Source organism: Heptranchias perlo, chromosome 7 (genome assembly GCF_035084215.1).
Source record: "Heptranchias perlo isolate sHepPer1 chromosome 7, sHepPer1.hap1, whole genome shotgun sequence".
NCBI classification, from domain to species: Eukaryota; Metazoa; Chordata; class Chondrichthyes; order Hexanchiformes; family Hexanchidae; genus Heptranchias; species Heptranchias perlo.
In genome coordinates this window covers 36141077-36163681 of record NC_090331.1, presented here as the reverse complement: position 1 = coordinate 36163681, position 22605 = coordinate 36141077, and the positions used below count along the sequence as shown (strand labels likewise).

Sequence of the window (22605 nt, the reverse complement as noted above, 5' to 3'; positions counted from 1 at the left end):
ACAGTTTCTCACTATCGACTGTCTAACCCTTCATGATTTTGAAAGATAGTGGAATCCTCACTCAAAGAAGTAATAGAAAAATATCTAGAAACCGAAAATATAATAAAGAATAGTCAGCATGGATTTCAAAAGAGAAGGTCATGCTTGACCAATCTTATTGAATTCTTTGAAGAAGTAACAAAGGGTAGACAAGGGTAATGCAATTATGATATATTTGGATTTTCAAAAGGCCTTCGATAAGGTACCGCATAGTAGACTCATGACTAAGGTCAGAGCATGTGGTGTCAGGAGACAAGTAGCAGAACGGATAGCAAGCTGATTACAAAGCAGAAAACTGAGAGTGGGGGTTAAAGGTAGTTACTCAGACTGGAAAAAGGTGGGAAGTGGTGTTCCACAAGGATGGGTGCTGGTACCACTGTTGTTCACCATTTACATAAACGATCTGGATTCGGGAATCGGAAGTACAATTTCAAAATTTGCGGACCACCCCAAATTGGGGGGGTATAGATAATGCCGAGGAGGACTGCAACAAAATACAGGAAGACATTAATAAACTTGCAGAATGGGAGTGTAATTGGCAAATAAATTTCAATATAGGTGTGAGGTATTACATTTTGGTAAGAAGAATAAGGGGGACACATGCTGCTTGGATAATAAGAGTCTAAATGGGGTCGAGGGACAGAGGGATCTAGGGGTACAGACAGACAAATCACAAAGTCGTGACACAGGTTAATAAGGCCATAAAAAAAGCAAAGCAAATATTGGGGCTCATTTCTAAAAGGATAGAATTGAAAAGCAAGAAGTTATGTTAAACTTGGTTAGACCACACTTGGAGCACTGTGAACAGTTCTGGTCTCCATATTATAAAAAGGATAGAGAGGCATTGGAGAAGGTGCAAAAAAGATTTACTAGGATGACACCAGAACTGAGAGGTTATACCTATCAGGAAAGATTGAGCGGGCTGGGGCACTTTTCTCTAGAAAAGAGAAGACTGAGGGGTGACCTGATAGATTCTGTAAGGGTTTGAAAGGGTAGATATAGAGAAGGTCTTTCCTTTTGCAGGGGAGACCAGAACTAGGGGCCATAAATATAAGATAGTCACTAATAAATCCAGTAGGGAATTCAGGAGAAACTTCTTTATCCAGAGAGTGATTATAATGTGGAACTCGTTACCACAAGCAGTAGTTGAGGCGACTAGCATAGATGCATATAAGGGAAAGTTAGATAAACACATGAGGGAGAAAGGAATAGAAGGATATGCTGATAGGGTTTTTGGGGAGGAGGCTTATGTGGAGCATAAACACCGGCATGGATGTGTTGGGCCGAATGGCCTGTTTCTGTGCTGTACATTCTATGTAATTCTATGTAATCTTAGAAAGAATTAGAAACCTTAAAATAGATCAGGCTGCCGACCCAGATGACATCCACCCGAGGGTCCTTAAAGAGATGGGACATCTCTTTGCGAGCTCCTTGCCTGCATCTTTAAAAGTTCCTTAGAGTCAGGGACTGTTCCTTTGGACTGGAAGGGTGCTCACGTAGTTCCAATTTTCAAAAAGGGAGGCGTCAGTTCCAGAGAACTTTAGGCCGATTAGTTTGACTTTAGTTGTAGGAAAGAAACTTGAAGGGATCATAAGAGATGCTTGATCACCTTGACAGGAAAGGAGTCATCAGGGACACCCAACACAGCTTTTGGAAAAGAAAGTCGTGTTTTACTAATTTGATTGAATTTTTTCAAGAAGTCACTAGGTTGCTGGATGAGGGTAGCCTTCGAGCCTTTGTTTACCTGAATTTTCAGAAAGAATTTGATAAGGTATCTCACAATAGGTTGTTCCACAAGATAGAATTAGTGGAAAGCTGATACCGTAGATTAAGAATTGCTTGTAGACAGAGTTGTTATCAATGGCTGTGGATCTGCTTGGCGACCGGTTACCAGTGCTGTCCCACAGGGATTGGTGTTAGGGTCTATGCTCTTTACTATCTATATTAATGATCTAGATGAAGGAGTTGGGGTTATGATCTGCAAGTTTGCGGATGATACAAAGATTTATGCAAGTGTTAGGACTGCAGGAGAGACTAAACGACAAAGCAGATCTTGATGTGTTGGTGGAATGGGCCCAAGTTTGGCAAACGGTATTTAACTTAGACAAGTGTAATGTTACGCATGTGAGCAGAACCAACGTTAAATACACTTACACCTTAGAAGGAACAGAACTGAAGCCTGTGGTGAAAGAAAGAGATCTTGGTATTGTAGTTTGTAACTCTCTAAAGGTTCACAACCAATGCTGAGAAGCTATAGCTAAAGCAAATAGGGTACTGGGCTACATTCACAGAACTATCCATTACAAATGAAACATACCATTTTGTCCTTGAACAAGACCTTGGTCAGGGGTCATTTATAATAATATATCTAGTTCTGGTCCCCTCACATGGTAGGTTATATTGAGGCTTTGGAAAAGCTTTAAAGGAAGCCTACAAGAGTGATTCCCAGTTTAAAACACCTTAGCTACCTAGATAGGCTTAAGGAGCTGAGTCTATATACTTTAGAGAAGCATAGACTCAGGGCGATTTGATTGAGGTCTATAAAACAATGAAGTGACTAGATTGTGTGCACGCTGACAAATTATTTCAGTTTGATAAGTTGGGAGGGACTAGGGGGTCATCCGCATAAATTACGCAAGGGAAGAAATAGGTTAAATACTAGTCGGTTCTTCCTCTCCCAGCAAATAGTAGACCTGTGGAACAGGCTGTCAGCTAATGTGGTGGATGCTGATTTACTATATACCTTTGAGAGAGAGCTGGACCAGTTCCTGGCTCGGGCGGAGAGTGCATCATTCAAAAGGTAGGTACCAATTAATATAAATCATGGCCAACGTGGTCTCCTGGACTAGTTTTGATCACCTTGATGGATCAGAGAGGAATTTTCCAGATTTTGTCTCCCCTAATTAACCTTAACTTTAGATCTGGTTTTATGTCTTTCCCAGGTGACTACATGGCACCTAGGGGATAAGGAATCTTTTGACCTGTTGCATAAGGCAACACAACTATATGGGACGGGCTAGATGGACCAGCTGATCATTTCCTGTCCGACATTTTCTATGTTCATACGTAGTACAAGGAATTGGGAAAATGTGAAGCTGTTTACATACTGATCCACGTAGTCTGCAATCTATACAATAAGAAAAAGAAGTTAAAAAAATGTAACTTACTAGTTTTTTTAAATTAAGGTGTTTATATGGTTTAATTAAATGATACCGTCTGCATCTTATGATAAGAAAGGAGAGGTGATTCTAGGAATCTAAGCAAAAAAGCCTCGGCACTTCATGAGAATGTATTGTACCTGATTTCTTTTGCATATGACCTTGTAAGAAGGCCTGATAAAATGATACACTTCTGCCTTTTGGCTCGATTTTAAGGCACACTAATATTTGTTGCCTGCCTTGGATATTGAAAGTTTTAAAATAATTGAGACAGGGTGGGTTGCCTTTGGTACCTCCTAGTGATGTTGGATGGACTACAAAATGATTTAAGATATAAAAAATATTGTAATTAATGGGAAGGAAAAATTCAATTTCTATCTTGGGAAATGGGCTTATGGAAGCAAAGACAGGTTGATGTCATGGCTGCAGACTTCTGGCATCATGTGACTCCCCAAAGATTGTTTTTAATTGTTGTGTTCCAAGTAGGTGAATACCAGATGAGTTCTGAAAATGAAGACTTGAGCAAGAAGGAAAAATGTCTTGAGATTCCACTTGAAAATAATGTTATTCAGTTTCTTCAGGATAGGGAGGTGTTGCTGAGTGAAGTTATTCAAAAGAAATTTGACTGCATTGCCACACTTTGTAGAAATGAAAAAAGGAAACCAGTTCCTGCAACAGCACTTTCTGCTGAGGATTCACTTTCTGCTGAGGATTCACTTTCTGCTGAGGATTCACTTTCTGCTGAAGAGCTAACCCCTGTAATAATCTCTTTACCTACTGGAGTCAGATACCTGAAGATGCTACCAGGAGGGTTTCGTATTTTTGTATGTTTGGATGATCTGACAAAACATGAAGTAGATGCTATTGTGAATACTGCCAATGAATCTTTAAAACATGATCATGGACTTGCTCGTGCTTTGGCAAAAACAGCTGGGCGTGAATTTCAAGTTGAAAGTAACAACATTGTACAACAACATGGGCCAGTGCCAGTTGGTTCTGCAGTTGTCACAGGGGCTGGATGCCTCCCATGCAAAAAGGTCATTCATGCAGTGGGACCTATTTGGAGTAAATATCCAAGTTCAGAAAGTGATCGTCTACTTGCTTATGCCATCAGAAACAGCCTTGTGCTTGCAAATGAGTTACAAATGACCTCAATTGCCATACCTGCAGTGAGTTCTGGAAATGGTTACCCATTACAAAGATGTGCAGAATTGATAGTAAATACAGTTAAAGCATTTCATGGGAAATGGCAGCCTACAGATCCTTTGAAAGAGATCCGTTTGGTGAACTTCACTGAGCCAACAGCTGGAGCAATAGCAAGTGCATGTAAGAATATTCTTGGTGAAACAGATCAAAAAAATTTGCTAAGTATGGATTTCGTGCCAAATCGGATACGTGATATATTTGAGTTCCAGAATCTTCATTTAGAAATCAAGAGAGAAAATATTGAAGAACAGAACGTATGTACAGCTTAATTTCCTTTATTAAAAAGTAGGCTTTTTGGTAAATTGAAATCACAATGATTTATTCTGTTTATCCTGACAGAATAAATCAAGTTCTGTTTTTATTACATGGAGTGTTAGGATTTTTACTAGTTATCATGTTTCAGGATTTTTGCCTATCTGACCTCAGAGGGATTTCATACAATATTAAGGTGATGCTATTGAGGTAAATTCGGCTCACAGGGGATTAAATCCACACAGCACACCCTATTGTTTGGAATGCGGATTACCAGATCAGCTTGAAGCAGTGGGCTTCATTTAAGCCTTTCCAGTCACATTCACATTTAAAATGTTGGAATGGCTTCATTCATTTGTCCCAATGAGGCTAGCAGCCAGGAAAGCCCACACCTCTAGCCAATTTGATTGACAGTTCAGATAGCCAATCTCTGGACATGGGGGTGGGGGTGTCAGATAATCTAGCTTCCTGTCCAGCTAAGAAAGGAAACACACGTTTTGCAGAAATCTGGAGTGATAGTCAGATACAGTAGGAGAGAATTCTCTTCCAAAGGTTAGTGCTGCCTAATTTCAGGGATTTGCTAGTCAGTAAAATGAATTTAGCTCACTAGTAGGGATAGTATGGTGTACTTTGTTGTGTTCTATATTATAAGGAATATTATGAAATAGATTGAAATTCACTGTAAACTTTATTCAGGCAACTGGCCTTAAGATTTTAGTGGGTTCTGGAGGAGATTTCCTGGCCCCACCAAAATTTTTTAATAAAATTTTACTTGCTTGACTTCTGAGCAGCCAGCAGTGGTCCCTTTAACAGCCTCGGACCAATAGGTGGAGTGTGTACAGTGCTTGCTCCACCCATTGGCACCTTAAAAAAAAATCCGGTCCTACAACTGGCATTGGACCTCGATTTGCATATGAAACAATCAGGCACCCAGGCTACCCTGGTGAAGGCCCTCAGGAAAATAGTGGCAGCTGGAGCAGGAGTAATAAGTTCTGTGTCATGATTTTTGGGGTGTTATCACCTGTTCTCATCAGGCGGAGGCCTTCATAATTGGGGCACTGTTGATTTCAATGTTAGTGATGCCCTGCACTATGTACTTTTGTCCTTCACCTAGGCTTCTTTATAATATAAATAATATCTTTCAATAATATAAATAATAAATTCTTTTAACTGCACTGCCAGGATTAGAATTACAATTCTAAGAAAGGTTATATCTATGATAGTAATGCGATGGCCTAGAAATTCGGCCACGTTGCACTCATTTTTTCAGGCGCTAGCTGGCCTACTAAGGTCCCAGTATGCCAGGCAGGAAGCACGCGTGCATTTCCAGTCTGAAGTGTAGCACCCGCCATATTGGATAAGGTGGATGCGCTGGGGTCAGGAGCAAACGTCTGGATTATTTAAAGAAAGAATTACTTATATAGTGCCTTTCATGACCTTGGAACCTCCCAAAGTGCTTTGCAGCCAATTAATTATTTCTTGACGTATGGTCACTGTTGGAATGTAAAGGACAGAATATTTTGTTTAAAGTGGGGTCCTGCAAGACCCATTTTCAATTTTCGAATGCACCAGCGCTTCACACGCCAAGTGCTGAACTCGTACAGCAAAATGTGGCGCTAACCGGCAGGAAGGCCTCCTCACCAGCTATATTTAAAGGGATCATGCAGTTAAGTTGTTGATTAAGTTCTGGACTTTTTTTGGTCCGTTTTATCACTCTGGAAATTTCTCTTTGTCTAAACAGAGCAAGATTTTGATGGTCTTGCAGTTTTTTTGGCTGCCTCACAGAGAGTTTGGCTGTAGCCAGGGGTGGTCTGGTAGAGCTCCTTCAGGGCTGGAGGATGAGGGGGTGCAGCAAGGAAGCCACCAGAGAGCAGGAGCAGCTGCCAGAAGGGGGAGGAGGGCACTGCACAGGAGGCTATACCCACAGCGGGTCTTCAGGTCCTGCACTTCTTGTATCTCAACTTCACCAAAGAGCAATGTGTGAGGCACCTGCGCTTCTCCAAGGAGGCTATCACTGAGTTATGTCGCCAGTAATAGCCACAACTTGAGCCTCGCACCAGGACATGGACAGTTTGCCTGGGGCTGTCAAGGTCACCATGGTCCTCAACTTCTATGCCACAGGCTCCTTTCAGGATGCAACGGGTGACATCAGCGATGTCTCCCAGATCGCAGAACGCCGAATAATCAGGGAGGCGACTAAGGCTCTGTACTCCAGGAGAAACATCTACATCTTCTTCCATATGGACAGAGTGAAGCAGGACAAGAGAGCATCAGGCTTTGCCCACATGGCAGGTTTCCCCAAAGTGCAAGGTGTCATAGATTACACACACATTGCTTTGCATGCTCTGTATCACCAGCCTGGCATCTTTGTCAATCGAAAGGGAATTCAGTCGCTCAATGTACAGCTGGTTTGCGACCAAAGGCAGTGCATCAGGCAGGTCTGTGCCTGCTACCCTGGCAGCTGTCGTGGCTCTTTCATCCTGCGCCAGTCCTCTGTGCCACTTTCATTCCAACCAGGCCACCAAGTTATAGGCTGGCGACAAGGGCTATCCCCTCCAGACATGGATCATGACCCCTGTCAGGAACCCACGCACAGCTGCAGAACAGGCCTACAACAAGAGCTATGCTGCCGCAAGAACCATCATCGAGCAAACAATCCGCGTGCTCAAGCAACGCATCCGCTGCCTGGACCATTCCGGAGGAACTTTGCAATCACGCCTGAGCAGGTATCCAGATTTGTGGTCAGCTGTTTTGTGCTGCACAACTTCGCCATTATCAGGCATGAGTTTTTACCTGGGCAGCAACAAGTGAAGGAGGAGAACAGGAGGAGGAGCGACAGCGACACCTGTGCCTGGGCTCTCTGAGACCAGCTCACCGAGAAGCACTTCACCTAAATAATTCCTCCCAACCCCAATACGCCAGCAGTCCCAAAATCCTTACCACTTTTTTTTTTATTCGTTGATGGGATGTGGGCGTCGCTGGCGAGGCGATTGCGTTCCTTTAGTTCAGATTGATGAGTCTTGCCCATACTTCACTACAAAGATAAATACCAACACCAAATCCAGAACAAAAAACAAATTAATCAACGCAATTACACCTCTATCTAACAGTTAACAGAAATAATTAAGAATAACACTTGTGCCAGCTCTTAATGCCATTCGTGTGCTTCTTTTCCTATCATAGTGCTCCTATGAGGTGTTTCCCCAGTGGCAACATCTTGGGAGACGTAAAGCTGCCGAGCTTCCATTGAGGATAATTCAGATGGTCATGGACCTCGAGCTGCTCTGGACTTTGAGGGCAAGGCTGTAGATTGCAGCATTTCGGCGTGGAGCGGAGCAGTCTGGCCTAGCTGGCTGTGTGGCACTAACAAGGGCACTGGTGGAATGGCTGGTGGGGGAGCAGACGTGCTGTCATCCTGAACGAGGATAGCAGGTGCCTTGCTTGCTCATGGAGCCAAGGCCACTCTCCTGGGACAGCGCCTCAGCACTCCTATGGCTCTGTGCGAGAACAGAGTGCAGGACTGCTGTGATGCTTTGGAAGCCCCTGTCGACATTGGCCCCCTGAGCCAAGATGGCAGCCATCTGAGATTGCAAGGCAGCAGTGAGCTGCCATAGCAGCTGTGTGAATGTCCTTGCCAGCAGTCTGTGCTGCCATGGAAGCTGTCAGCAGGGGCTCCATCATGGTGTGCAACTGTGTTGTTAATGGAGTTGACCACTCTGTCCATATTGGACAGAATGGTCTCCATGCTGTGCGCAAAGCCTTGAGACAGATTGGAGCTGGACTGTTCCATGTTCTGCAACTGTGAGCAAGCTCTCTGGCAGGCTGCCTGGTACATCTAGCATTTCCTGGTAGATGCCTATCAGCCTTCTTTGGTAGCCTGAGCCCTTGAAGTCAGGATCTGAGTCCTTTGCTGCAGCACTAGCATGAAGTCTTGTCCTCTGACAAGCAGTCACCCGTGTTGTCCTGTCCGTCTGCCTTAGCTCCTGCGCACTGTGAGTCACCACGTGTAGACCTCCTCAAACCTAGCCTCTATAGTCCACGTGGTGCTTGTATCTGAGCTGGTGTTTGTGAGGGTCAGATCAAGTGAGGGTGCATCTTCCTGAAGGCTTGCTTTCTCTTCCTGCACTGGCACAGAGGCTTCTACATTTTCAGCACCTGAAATGAAAGAGAGAGGCAAGGGTTAGCTTGTGGTGAGAAGTGGGTGATGAACACATCTGCAGCTTGTCATGTAGAAGGTGTGGGGTGAGATAGAAGTCAGAAGGGACAAAAGGGTTAGGTGTAAGGAAACTTTGCACGACATCTCCTCCAGCGTTGTCGTTCGCCACAGCCTCAACTCTGTCCTTACCCATGATGGCAAGCACGCTTTTTTTGAGGGGGGAGAGGGTGTGCAGGAAGGCTCTTCCTCCTCCGGTGCCAGTCTGCTGTCTCAGGTTATGTGCGACCTTTTCCTGCAAGAAAGAAGGGAGTGCGTTAGTGAGAATGTGGTTGTCATGGTAGAATAGCTGATAGAGTGTGAGTTGTGGGTAAGTGAGGGCTGTAATAATGGATATGTATGAGGAGGAGGTGTAGTGCAATGATTGTAGGATAGTGATGGAAAGCAGGGGTGGGGAGTCTTAAGTGCTGTGAGTCTTGTGATTATTGAGGTTGTCAGTGATGCAGCTGTGAACACAGAGTAAGAGAGCAATATGCTTACCTTAGCAACTCTAGTGAGATCATAGAATTTCTTCGGCATTGTAGCTGTTCTGGGTTCTAGGCTCCTGGCATTCACATACTTTGCAATCTCTTACCACTGACAGCGGCGTTGATGCTTGGAGGACTTCCTGCCTCTGGGGCATGGTGGGGGAGGGGTGGGTGGATGGGTAAGAGGATGCCCTTTTTACTGTGCACTGCCTGCACCAGTACCTCCAAGGCAGCATCCGTGAATCTTGGTGCTCTCCCAGTGCTCAGTTCAGCCATATCTCTCCTTCCAAATGTGTCTCCCTGGTGTCTGCAGCCAGAATGCACCTTCCCTTTAAGAGGTGCTGGCTACCTTTAAGTGCCGTGATATCTGGACCCCCTACATCCATTGAGTAGTGCTGGCTGCACACCTAACTCATGATAATGATCCGGCAGAACGAATATTGCGTACTGCTTGAGTCAATTGCAACAGGCAGGTTCAGTGCACGCCCCGTCCCCTGTGCAGCCAAATTCAGGCGCAGACGGATTTCTAGGCCATTATCTTTAGATACAGTTGAATTTAGATTTTTGTGTAACCACCAGTTCTGTTGGTGAAATGTTAAATGTTCATTAATGTCTACAAGAATTTAATCTGACTTAAATGAATGACCTGAAGAGTTGAGACAGATTACTTTTTGGACCTTTTTTCTCCTTAAAACAGACCGACGTGATTGTGAATACAATATCTAGGGATCTAAATCTGAATTCGGGCAGGGTTTCTAAAGCAATTGCAGAAAAAGCTGGTCCAGACCTTCAAAGGGAGCTTTATAGAATTACAAAGACCAAATTAATACCTTTTGGAGAAGTATTAAAAACATCAGGATTTCAATTGAGTTGTGAATATGTGTACCATGCAGTGTGTTCAAACTCTGTGTCAGAAAAGGTATGCACTATTTTATATGCACTGTAGTATATATATTTTAAACACATTTGTTATGTAATTTAGTATTTCCTTGTTGGACTATAGTTCTTTTTTTCCTCAAGATTCTAAAGAAGATTATTTGCAAATGTTTGGAGCTTGCAAAAAAAGATAATGTTCGTTCAATTGCATTCCCCGCAACAACTGATGGAAAATTATCAATCCCCCCAAAAAAGATGGCAAAGCTTTTCATTGAAGAAATGATCAATTTTGTTGAATGCAACGAAAACACCAGACTTGCTAATGTTTACTTTGTGCTTCATCTAACAGAAACAGAAACTTATGAGGTAATATAAATCAATCTGAGAATATAAGTTTTAAGTAGCTAATTTTAAAAATTAATTAATGGCTCTCCTATTACATTGCTCATGATAAGTGATATGATTTATAATTACAAGAATACAATAAGATGAAATGCACAATGTATTCTGTAGCTGATCTTCAGTAGTGCTGCTTACATTCAAAAATTAGAAGCTAATTGGGGTAGAAGTTGGTATATGTTGTGCCTGTTTATACCAGTTTAGAAGTGGAACGGCCTGTGCCCAATCTGCACAAATGTTGGTCCTACTGCTAAATTTGTGGAATTCCTGTTGAAGGACCCCTGTGTAAAATTTGTTCCCGATGAGTAGGGTAGGCTCCGGGCCTGCCCGCTCAGGATTCTTCAGCGGCCCCTTCAACCGCCAATGAAAGGTACCATCGCAGGCAGCTCGCCCCACTCATTCAGACGAGGCCCCAGGATCAATTTCTGTCAATCCTTGGGCTTCTTGGTTCGGGTGCGCTCTGCCGCCACAGCCGAAAACGGGCCCAGACTAATTTATACCCCATTATGTTTCTATCTACCTGGAACTGTCTCTCTACTTGTCTCCAATGCTTTAACTGGGAGGAATTCTCCTCTGCAATCCCATGGTAGAGAATGCCAGAAAATTCAGGCTGGGATATCTCTCCTCCCCCATCCCCACTGGGGCTACCAAGCAAAATTGGTGGTAGGCCTTGGGAAACAGTGGTAAATACCATATTATAAAAAGGATATAGAGGCATTGGAGAAGGTGCAAAGAAGATTTACAGGGATGATACCAGAACTGAGAGATTGAACAGGCTGGGGTTCTTTTCCCCAGAAAAGAGAAGGCTGAGGGGTGACCTGATAGAGGTCTTTAAGATTATGAAAGGATTTGACAGGGTAGACATAGAGAAGATGTTTCCACTTGTGGGGGAGACCAAAACCAGGGGTCATAATTATAAGATAGTTGCTAATAAATCCAATAGGGAATTCAGGAGAAATGTCTTTACCCAGGGAATGGTTTGAATGTGGAACTCGCTACCACAAGGAGTAGTTGAGGCAAATAGCATAGATGCATTTAAAGGGATGCTAGCTAAACACATGAGGGAGAAACAAATGGAAGTTTATGCTGATAGGGTTAGATGAAGAGGGGTGGGAGGAGGTAAGTGTGGAGCATGGATCAGTTGGGCCGAATGGTCTGTTTCTATGCCGTACATTCTATGTAATTCTATGTAAATGGAAAGAGAAGGCCTTATAGAAGCCTTCTCTCTCCAGATGGCCCCAGAGATTTATCTGCTGAAGGCCAATCTTGGCTGTGACGGTCAGTGGGGAGCTTCTTTCTGCCCCTTTATGTCTTTTCTTGGATCTTTGGTGTTTCCTGGCTCGCACTGGTGGGCTCTCTCTTGACGGCAGGAATCCCTCTGGGAGCCCATTGTGCATGTCTAATGAGTCCCAACCCTGGAAAATGGGTCAGGCTGGGACGGACACGGAGGTGCGGGTGGAAGTACCGCCTTCTGAAACTCCACCATGAAGAGGAAAGTCCAGACCATTGTTTGTCTTTGTTTGCCTTCCCCACTTTCACTCTTTCTCCTTTTTCTTTCTCCCTCCCACTTCCCCCTCCCCCCGCCCCACCCACCTGAACATTTTCATTATATCCCTGGACTTGTCTCAATTTTCTTTTGTACTCTCACTTCTCTTCTGAGTATCTCTTATATGATTTCTGTGTATCTCCCTGTCTTTCTCCCTCTGTATGTATGCATTTCTTTCTCTCTTTTCTGTATGTCATGGTTCTCTGTCGGCTTCTCACATAATTGCCCTCATTTTTTCCTGTAAGTTTTGTGCTCTGTCCATCTCAGCCTGTGTGAACACAAGCTGAAACCAAAGGTAGAGCAAGCTTAGAGCCAGGAATATATTATTAAGAAAACCCTGGTAAGCACTGCTACCACTGAGAACATAGAAAAAAAAACAGCACCATCTCTAGAGAAAGGGTCAAACGTGTGTGAAACAAAGGTGTTGCTAAGTTTTCAAGTAGATTTATGGCTAAAGTTTAAGAATAATTACTTTTGAAGTTTTTATTGTGTTGTAAATGTATTTGTTAGATGTATATAATCAGTGGCTCAAAGCAACATTGTTACCATAAGAAGTTGGAGTAGAACTTTTAAAACAATTTTTAGTCAGTTTTGTGGTACTTGCTAGTTGTGAATTTGTGGGGTTCTTTGTTGCTAGTGGGCAGCATTTGTTACCTGCCTGACATGTGGAACTGGTTTAGATCGGTTCCTAATTAGCATGGTTCACTTAACAGATAGCATTTTTTTGAGCCAATTAAAACTTTTTGCTCACGATTTTGAGTTCTGGCAGCTTTCAAAATTATGGCGAAACAGATATGCATTCGATAAAATGTTTTCAATTATATAGTGGTCACAAGTGATTTTGGCCCCAAAAATCCCCGAAAAAAATGGGGGGTCTCCCCCACTGACCCTGCCGGAGCAGCAGGTAGATACTTTAATTTGCGTGGGGCCAGCTGATGCACATGCTGCTATGAGTGCATCTTTGGCATCGGCTTGCACCACGCAGCTAGAAAATGCATCACCTGGCCTCCTTTGCAGGGGAAGTGGGTTCCCAGGCTTCTCCCCGACCACATGCAGTAAATGATACCTGGGGTGCTCCCTGGGGCAGAGGCTTGAGCAGGGAGTCCCCATGTTAGGAATTCCCGCTTCACCAGCTGAATTGGGACCACCATAACACTATTTTGTTTTGAACATGATGACCAGTAGTATACAATTGTTTTAGAAACATGCAAGATATAAGATTATTCATATGAGTATGAAAAAGAACTTGCAAGCGACATCAAAGCTAACACCAAACATTTTTACAAATATACAAAGAGAAAGAGAGTGGTAAAGAGGAATGTGGGCACGTTAAAGACTGATGCAAGTGAGACTATAATGGACAATAAGGAAATAGCAGATTTGTTGAGTATTTTGTATCCATTTTCACAGTAGAGGAACAGAATAAAAAGCCACCCAACAAGAAAACCTAAAAATAAGTCAAGGGGAGGAACTTAGTGGATTTAAGTTTTAAAAAAATGGTAATGGAGAACATAATGGGACTTAAGATAGACTTAAGATGTTTTGCACCCCAGAATATTAAAAGAAATAGGTGAGGAAATTGCCGTTGCGTCAGTGATAGAATGACTCAGCATTTGGACAAGGATGAGCTGATCAAAGAAAGTCAGCATGGATTTGTAAAAGGTGGGTCATGTCTGGATAATCTAGTGGAATTTTTTGAAGAGGGGTCACCAGCATGGTGGATAGGGGAGTGTCTATGGATTTCCAGAAGGATGTTCATAAGGTTCTGCACAAAAGAGTATCAAAAATGAAAGCGCACAGAATTGGAGGTAACCTTGTCACATGGGTTGGTAATTGGTTGGGAGGTAGGAGACAGAGAATAAGAATGAAGGGAATGTTCTCTGATTGGTGGGATGTGACAAGTGGTGTTCCCCAGGGATCTATGCTGGGCTTCAGCTTTTCATCATATGACTTGGATGATGGAATCCAAGTTTGCTGATGATACTAAGTTAAATGGCACAGTAAGTTGTGTAAAAGGGAGCAAGAAGTTACAAAGGGATATAGGCAGACTAAATGAGTGGGCAAAACTATGACAGATGGAGTTCAATGTGGGGAAGTGTGAAGTTATCCACTTTGGATCCAAGAAAGACAAATCAGAACATTTTCTTAATGGGGAGAGACTAGATTTTTATTAGGTAAGAGTATGAAGGGATATGGAGCAAAGACATTAAATGGAAGTTGAGGAACAGAGAAGCCATGATCTAATTGAATGGCGGGACGGGACAGACTCCATGGGCTGAATGGCCTACTCCTGTTCCTTTGTTCACAAAAAATTGTGAAATGCCAAATATTCTGTCACATCGCCGAAAACTGCAAACTTAATAGTGAGCTAGAAAGCCCTTTCCATCTTTCCCAAATTAAGTGAGTATTTACAGAAGAGTAAAAAGAAGTGGTTGAACTCTAATGGTTGTAATTTCTAAATAAAACCTTAAGTAATATGCTCATCTCTTGGACAAATGCTACAAATTCAGTAGTCAAATACTACAAAAATTGGAATCATTCCTTAGTGTGTTACTATTCCAACTAACATTTCTGCTTTTCCTAATTTGTAATTTGAACTTCTATTTTTCTGACTGAATTTTTTTCTGAATCACATTGTGTTCAAAATTTCTTAGTTTAAAAATGAAATTTGTTTTTAAATCAGTTGAAATACATGTAATTTGAACTTTTTTCAATAACATTCTCATAATGTATCAAATACTCTTATTAAAAATAAAATTGTCATGTTGGACCAATGTAATGTGCTAACAAAACATTTTGGTAACAGTGACAGCTATCTATGTGTATGTTTAGGCATTTCTGCAGGAATTAAATAGAGCGAAACAATTATCTGAACAAAGAACAATGCTCACATCAATTACTGGTAAGTTAGCACAATAAGGAAAACTGTAGATGGTAGGAATTGATTAGATTTTGACTTCAGGGATGCCAAATGTTTCAAATATCCATTAACATTATTTATACTGAAGAAGTTCAGGAAGTAGCTCTGCAATCCCACTCAATTTATGTCAGACGAGCATATGAATTAAGAGCAGGAGTAGGCCACTCGGCCCCTCCAGCCAGCTCTGCCATTTGATAAGATCATGGCTGATCTGATTATGACCTCAACCCTACTTTCCCATCTACCTACTATAACCTTTGACTCCCTTGTTAATCAGGAATTTATCTAATTCATCCTTAAAACTATTCAATGACCCTGCCTCCACTGCTCTCTGGGGAAGGGAGTTCCACAGACTCACGACCCTCTGAGAGAAAAAAATGTCTCCTCATCTCCGTCTTAAATGGGAGACCCCTTAATTTTAAACTGTGGCCCCTGGTTCTAGTCTCTCCCAAAAGGGGAAACATCCTCTCAGCATCTAGCCCTTCTAGTCCCCTCAGGATCTTATATGTTTCAATAAGATCACCTCTCATTCTTCTAAACTCCAGTGTATACAGGCCCAACTTGTCCAACCTTTCCTCATAAGATAACCCCCTCATCCCTGAACCGCTTCTAAAGCAATTATGCCCTTTCTTAAATAAGGAGACCAAAACTGCACACACTATTCTAGATGTGGTCTCACCAATATCCTGTACAACTGTAGCAAAACATCTCTACTTTTATATTCCATTCCCCTTGCAATAAATGACAACATTCCATTTGCCTTCCTAATCACTTGCTGTACCTGCAGACTAACTTTTTGTGATTCATATACTCGGACACCCAGATCCCTCTGTATCTCAGAGTTCTGCATTCTCTCTCCATTTAAATAATATACTGCTTTTCTATTCCTCCTGCCAAAGTGGACAAGTTCACATTTTCCCACATTATACCAAATTTCTGCCAAATTTTGCCCACTCACTTAACCTATCTATATTCCTTTGCAGACTCTTTACAACTTACTTTCCTACCTACCTTTGTGCCATCAGCAAATGTAGCAACCATACATTTGATCCCTTCATCCAAGTCATTGATATAGATTGTAAATAGTTGAGGCCCAAGCACTGATCCCTATGGCACTCCACTCGTTACATCTTGTCAACCTGAAAATGCCTACTCTCTGTTTCCTGTTAGCTAACCAATCCTTTATCCATGGTAATATGTTACCCCCTACACCATGAGCTCTTATTTTGTGTGGTAGCCTTGTCAAAAGCCTTCTGGAAATCCAAGTACACCACATCCACAGGATCCCCTTTATCCACATTGCTTGTTACTTCCTCAAAGAACTCTAATAAATTAATCAAACACGATTTCCCTTTTACAAAGCCGTGTTGACTGCCTGATTGCATTGAGATTTTCTAAGTGCCCTGCTATAACCTCCTTAATAATAGATTCTAGGATTTTCCCTATGACAGATGTTAAGCTAACTGGCCTGTAGTTCCCTGCTTTCTGTCTCCCTCCTTTCTTGAATAGAGGAGTTACATTCGCTATTTTGCAATCTGATGAGACTCTTCCAGAATCTAGGGAATTTTGGAAAATTAATACCAATGCATCTATTATCTCTGCAGCCACTTCTTTTAAGACCCTAGGATGAAGTCTGTCAGGACCTGGGGACTTGTCAGCTTTTAGTTCTAATTTTTTTCAGAACCCTTTCCTTGGTGATTGTAAATGTTTTAAGTTCCTTTCTCCCTTTCATCTCCTGTCTCACAACTATTTCTGCCATGTTATTTGTATCCTCCACAGTGAAGACAGACACAAAATATCTGTTCAGTTCATCTGCCATTTCTTTATTCTCCATTATTAATTCCCCAGATTCACTCTCTAGAGGACCAACGCTCACTTTACTTAATCTTTTCCTTTTTAAGTACCTGTAGAAATTCTTACTATCTTTTTTTATTTCTAGCTAGCTTTCTCTGGTATTCTAATTTCTCCCTCCTTATTATTCTTTTAGTCATTCTTTGCTGTTTTTTATATTCTGTCCAATCTTCTGACCTGCCACTAATCTTCGCGGAATTGTATGCTTTTTCTTTCAATTTGATACTGTCTTTAACTTCCTTAGTTAGCCACGGATGGTACGTCCTTCCCCTAGAGTCTTTCTTTCTCACTGGAATGTATCTTTGCCGAGTGTTATGAAATATCTCATTAAATGTCTGCCACTGCATCTCTACTGACCTGTCCCTTAACCTAATTTCCCAGTTCACTTTAGCCAGCTCTGTCTTCATGCCCTCATAATTGCCCTTATTTAAGTTTAAAATACTAGTCTTAGACTTACTCTTCTCTCCCTCGAACGGGATGCGAAATTCATTCATATTGTGATCACTGCTACCTAGAGGCTCCTTTGCAATGAGGTCATTAATTAATCCTATCTCACTATACATTACCAGATCTAGAATAGCCTGCTCTCTGGTTGGCTCTAGAACATGCGGCTCTAAGAAACTGACCCGAAAGCACTCTATGAACTCACCTTCCATGCTACCTTTGCCAATCAGATTCTTCTAATCTATATGTAAATTAAAATCACCCATGATTATCGCTGTTCCTTTCTCACAAGCTCCCATTATTTCTTCCTGTATAGCCTGTCTTACAGTGTGGTTACTGTTAGGGGGCCTATAAACTACTCCCAAAAGTGACTTCTTGCCTTTACTATTTCTCATCTTTACCCAAACATCTTGGTCTTTAGAACTAAGGTAATTTCTCTCTATTATACTCATGTCATCCTTAATTAACAGAGCTAGCCCTCCACCTTTTCCTAGCTTCCTGTCCATCCGAAATGTCAAGTACCCTTGAATATTCAGGTTCTAGCCTTTGTCATCTTGCAGCCATGTCTCTGTAATGGCTATCAGATTGTACATATTTATTTCCATTTGAGCTGTCAATTCATCCATTTTGTTAGGAATGCTGCGCGCATTCAGATACAAAGCCTTTAGTGCTGTCTTTTTACTATTTTTGCAACCTCTAGCTTTATCTGCTGGCGCACTCTTAAGTTTGCATGCTCTGTCCCTTCCTGCCACACTCTGATTATCATTTCCCTTATTGCTACTTTGCTCACTTGCCTTGTCTTTCTTTAATTTATCACATCTTCCCATACTTGATCCCATGCCCCCACTATTTAGTTTAAAGCCCTCTCTACCGCCCTAGTTATACAATTCGCCAGAACATTGGCCCCAGAATGGTTCAGATGAAGCCCGTCCCAACGGTACAGCTCCCACTTTTCCCAGTACTGGTGCCAATGTCCCATGAATCGAAACCCATTTCTTCCATACCAATCTTTGAGCCATGAATTTAACTCTCTAATCCTATTGACCCGATGCCAATTTGCTCGTGGCTCAGGTAATAATCCAGTGTTGTAGCTGTACTGGAACAGCTTGGCCTCTAGCCAAGCTGTTCCAGTACAGCTACAACGCTGGTATCTACCCGACAATGCGGAAAATTGCCCAGGTATGTCCTGTCCACAAAAAGCAGGACAAATCCAATCCGGCCAATTACCGCCCCATCAGTCTACTCTCAATCATCAGCAAAGTGATGGAAGGTGTCGTCGACAGTGCTATCAAGCGGCACTTACTCACCAATAACCTGCTTACCGATGCTCAGTTTGGGTTCCGCCAGGACCACTCTGCTCCAGACCTCATTACAGCCTTGGTCCAAACATGGACAAAAGAGCTGAATTCCAGAGGTGAGGTGAGAGTGACTTCCCTTGACATCATGGCAGCAGTTGACCGAGTGTGGCACCAAGGAGCCCTCGTAAAATTGAAGTCAATGGGAATCAGGGGGAAAACTCTCCAGTGGCTGGAGTCATATCTAGCACAAAGGAAGATGGTAGTGGTTGTTGGAGGCCAATCATCTCAGCCCCAGGACATTGCTGCAGGAGTTCCTCAGGGCAGTGTCCTAGGCCCAACCATCTTCAGCTGCTTCATCAATGACCTTCCCTCCATCATAAGGTCAGAAATGGGGATGTTCGCTGATGATTGCACAGTGTTCAGTTCCATTCGCAACCCCTCAAATAATGAAGCAGTTCCTGCCCGCATGCAGCAAGACCTGGACAACATCCAGACTTGAGCTGATAAGTGGCAAGTAACATTCGCGCCAGATAAGTGCCAGGCAATGACCATCTCCAACAAGAGAGAATCTAACCACCTCCCCTTGACATTCAACGGCATTACCATCGCAGAATCCCCCACCATCAACATCCTGGGGGTCACCATTGACCAGAAACTTAACTGGACCAGCCATATAAATACTGTGGCTACGAGAGCAGGTCAGAGGCTGGGTATTCTGCGGCGAGTGACTCACCTGACTCCCCAAATCCTTTCCACCATCTACAAGGCACAAGTCAGGAGTGTGATGGAATACTCTCCACTTGCCTGGATGAGTGCAGCTCCAACAACACTCAAGAAGCTCGACACCATCCAAGATAAAGCAGCCCGCTTGATTTGCACCCCATCCACCACCCTAAACATTCACTCCCTTCACCACCGGCGCACAGTGGCTGCAGCGTGTACCATCCACAGGATGCACTGCAGCAACCCACCAAGGCTTCTTCGACAGCACCTCCCAAACCAGCGACCTCTACCAACCAGAAGGACAAGAGCAGCAGGCACATGGGAACAACACCACCTGCACGTTCCCTTCCAAGTCACACGCCATCCTGACTTGGAAATATATCGCCGTTCCTTCATCGTCGCTGGGTCAAAATCCTGGAACTCCCTTCCTAACAGCACTGTGGGAGAACCGTCACCACATGGACTGCAGCGGTTCAAGAAGGCGGCTCACCACCACCTTCTCAAGGGCAATCGGATGGGCAATAAATGCTGGCCTCGCCAGCAACGCCCACATCCCATGAACGAATTTTAAAAAAATTACCTTTGAGGTTCTGCTTTTTAATTTAGCCCCTAGCTGCTCATACTCCCTAAGCAGAACCTTTTCCCTCGTCCTACCAATGTCATTGGTACCTATGTGGACCACAACAACTGGATCCTCCCCCTCCCACTGCAAGTTCGTCTTCAGCCCAGAGCAGATGTCCTGAACCCTGGCACCGGGCAGGCATCACAGCCTTCTGGACTCTCGTTCTCTGCTGCAGAGAACTCTGTCTATACCCCTGACTATACTGTCCTCTACTACCACTACATTCCTACTAACTCCCCGCTTGAATGGCTTCCTGTACCATGGTGCCACGGTCAGTTTGCTCATCCACCCTGCAGCCCCTGCTTTCGTCCATACAGGCTGCAAGCACCTCAAACCTGTTGAACAATTGCAAAGGCTGAGGCTCCTCCACTTCTACTTTCTCAATCCCCTTACCTGCCTCGCTCGCAGTCACACCCTCCTGTCCCTGACCACTGACCAATTTAGATGACCTTATCCTAAGGGGTGTGACCGCCTCCTGGAACCGAATGTCCAGGTATTTTTCCCCCTCCATGATGTGTCGCAGTGTCTGCAGCTCGGCCTCCAGTTCAGTGACTCTGAGCCGAAGCTCCTCAGGCTGCAGACACTTACTGCAGACGTTTCCCCTGGATCACACTGACGTCCAGGAGCTCACACATTCTGTAGTCGCTACACATCACCTGCCCTGCCATCTTTATTATGCGTTAATAATTTATTATTATTCTTAATTAAATTTATAAATTATAAAACCTACTACTCTCAATAAGCTTTACAACTGCTAGTAAACCTTCTACTACTACTAAAACCTACAATTACTAAGTTACACTTGTTTTGAAAGTTAAACGAGTCAATTACTCACCAACCAATCACATACGGGTTTCCCTTTGATTTCACACTTGGGTTTTTCTCAGACCGCAGTGGGTGAGTTCAGACTGGCAGCGACTGAACTCCCGCTCTCTCTGCGCTGTTTATATCCCAGCTCTGGTCTCACTCCTCCCCCCGCTCACCGACTGAACTCCCGCTCTCTCTGCGCTGTTTATATCCTCACTCTGGTCTCACTCCTCCCCCCGCTCACCGACTGAACTCCCGCTTTCTCCCTACTGTTTATACCCTCACTCCGGTCTCACTCCTCCCCCCGCTCACCGACTGAACTTCCGCTTTCTCCCTGCTGTTTATATCCTCACTCCGGTCTCACTCCTCCCCCTGCTCACCGACTGAACTCCCGCCTTCTGCGCACTGTTTGTATCCCAGCTCTGGTCTCGCTCTTTCCCACCGCTCAACGACTGAACTCACGCTCTCTCCACACTGTTTATATCCCAGCTCTGGTCTCGCTTCTTCCCGACTGAATTCCCGCTTTCTTCTCGCTGTTTATATCCCCACTTTGGCTCGTCCTTTACCACCGCTCACTGACTGAACTCCCGCTTTCTCCCTGCTGTTTGTATCCCAGCACTGGTCTCACTCTTTTCTGCTGCTCGCTGACTCAATTCACAAGCAATTTAGCATCATCCCCACTCTGAGCTGAATACCTACCATCCCCTGCCACATGAGAAGAAAAATGCTCTTCCCCCTCATGGAGGTGGAACCCCCTCACCCCCTACTGATAGGAATATTGGTCCTGGCCCAGTGACAACCAAGCTAACACCATCCACCATTGCCCCCCTCTCCTCAATCCTTGTCCTCCTCTTCTTCTGCTCTTCGTCTCTCCCCTCCCCTATCCACCTCCTCCCAACCCTTCTCCCTCTCTGTGTCCCCATTTTACCCCCAAAAAGAAAAAATGGGCCCTGTCCCAGTACCATGCATCCCTTTATTGCTCTTTCTCCTCCACCTCATCCTCTCTCCCTTTCCTTGACCCCATCCCCTCCACCTACTCCATCTCCTTCTCTCCCTGTCACTATTTATCCTCTCCCCGTTCCCCTCCTACCTCCCTTCTTCATCTAGGTCTCTGACGCTTTCTAATGTGCTTGACCAGAATACTGGACTCTTGGGGCCCAATGTTACCAGGGCTGCGGGTTCTCGGCGGGGGGGGGGGGGGGGCTATCGGGTGCGTGGGTAACGCGCCCGGCGAAATCAGTCAGCTCCCCTCGCGATTGTAGCCTAATTAGATCCACTTGCCTGCTCCTCCGGGTTCCCCACTGCTGATCTGCGCGTCGGGCGGACTGCGCATGCGCAGTAAGATCTGTCAGCTGGAGGAACTCTATTTAAAGGGGCAGTCCTCCACTGACCGATGCTGCAACAAACAGAAAAAATTACAGCATGGAGCAGCCCAGGGGGAAGGCTGCTCCCAGTTTAATGATGCCTCACTCCAGGTATCAATACATGGGGTGAGGAGGAGGGGGAGGACAGAGATCTTCCTCCCGGCGGGCGGGAGGAAGCGGCCTGGCTCGAGGTGGCAGAGGAGGTCACCAGCACCATCAACATATCGCCCACCTGCATACAGTGCAGGAGGCGCTCCAATGACCTCAGTAGGTCGGCCAAGGTGAGTACACTTACTCTTTCCCCTACACTCCGTCTGCCACATCACCGCCCCCACCCCACATCTCCTTCTGCACTGCCAACACTATTCTGTCACATCACCCCTCATACCCATTCAAACCTCATCCTCATCGTACCTGCAC

General features: G+C 44.1%; 1 protein-coding gene across 1 annotated transcript; it reads left to right on the top strand.

Moving 5' to 3' along the window:
- The first annotated feature begins 3514 nt into the window (after positions 1-3514).
- LOC137323993 (protein mono-ADP-ribosyltransferase PARP9-like) lies at positions 3515-10281 on the top strand. The gene is made up of 2 exons (XM_067988165.1): positions 3515-4657; positions 10033-10281. The coding sequence occupies exons 1-2, from the start codon at positions 3584-3586 to the stop codon at positions 10279-10281; spliced, it is 1323 nt and encodes a 440-aa protein (XP_067844266.1). The 5' UTR covers positions 3515-3583.
- Positions 10282-22605: the final 12324 nt, after the last annotated feature.

Bases quoted from the DNA above. Each gene is read 5' to 3' on its own strand.
- LOC137323993 (XM_067988165.1), top strand. From the start codon at position 3,584: ATGGGCTTATGGAAGCAAAGACAGGTTGATGTCATGGCTGCAGACTTC. The intron at 4,658-10,032 runs GTATGTACAGCT...TCCTTAAAACAG, and splicing joins AAAATATTGAAGAACAGAAC to ACCGACGTGATTGTGAATAC.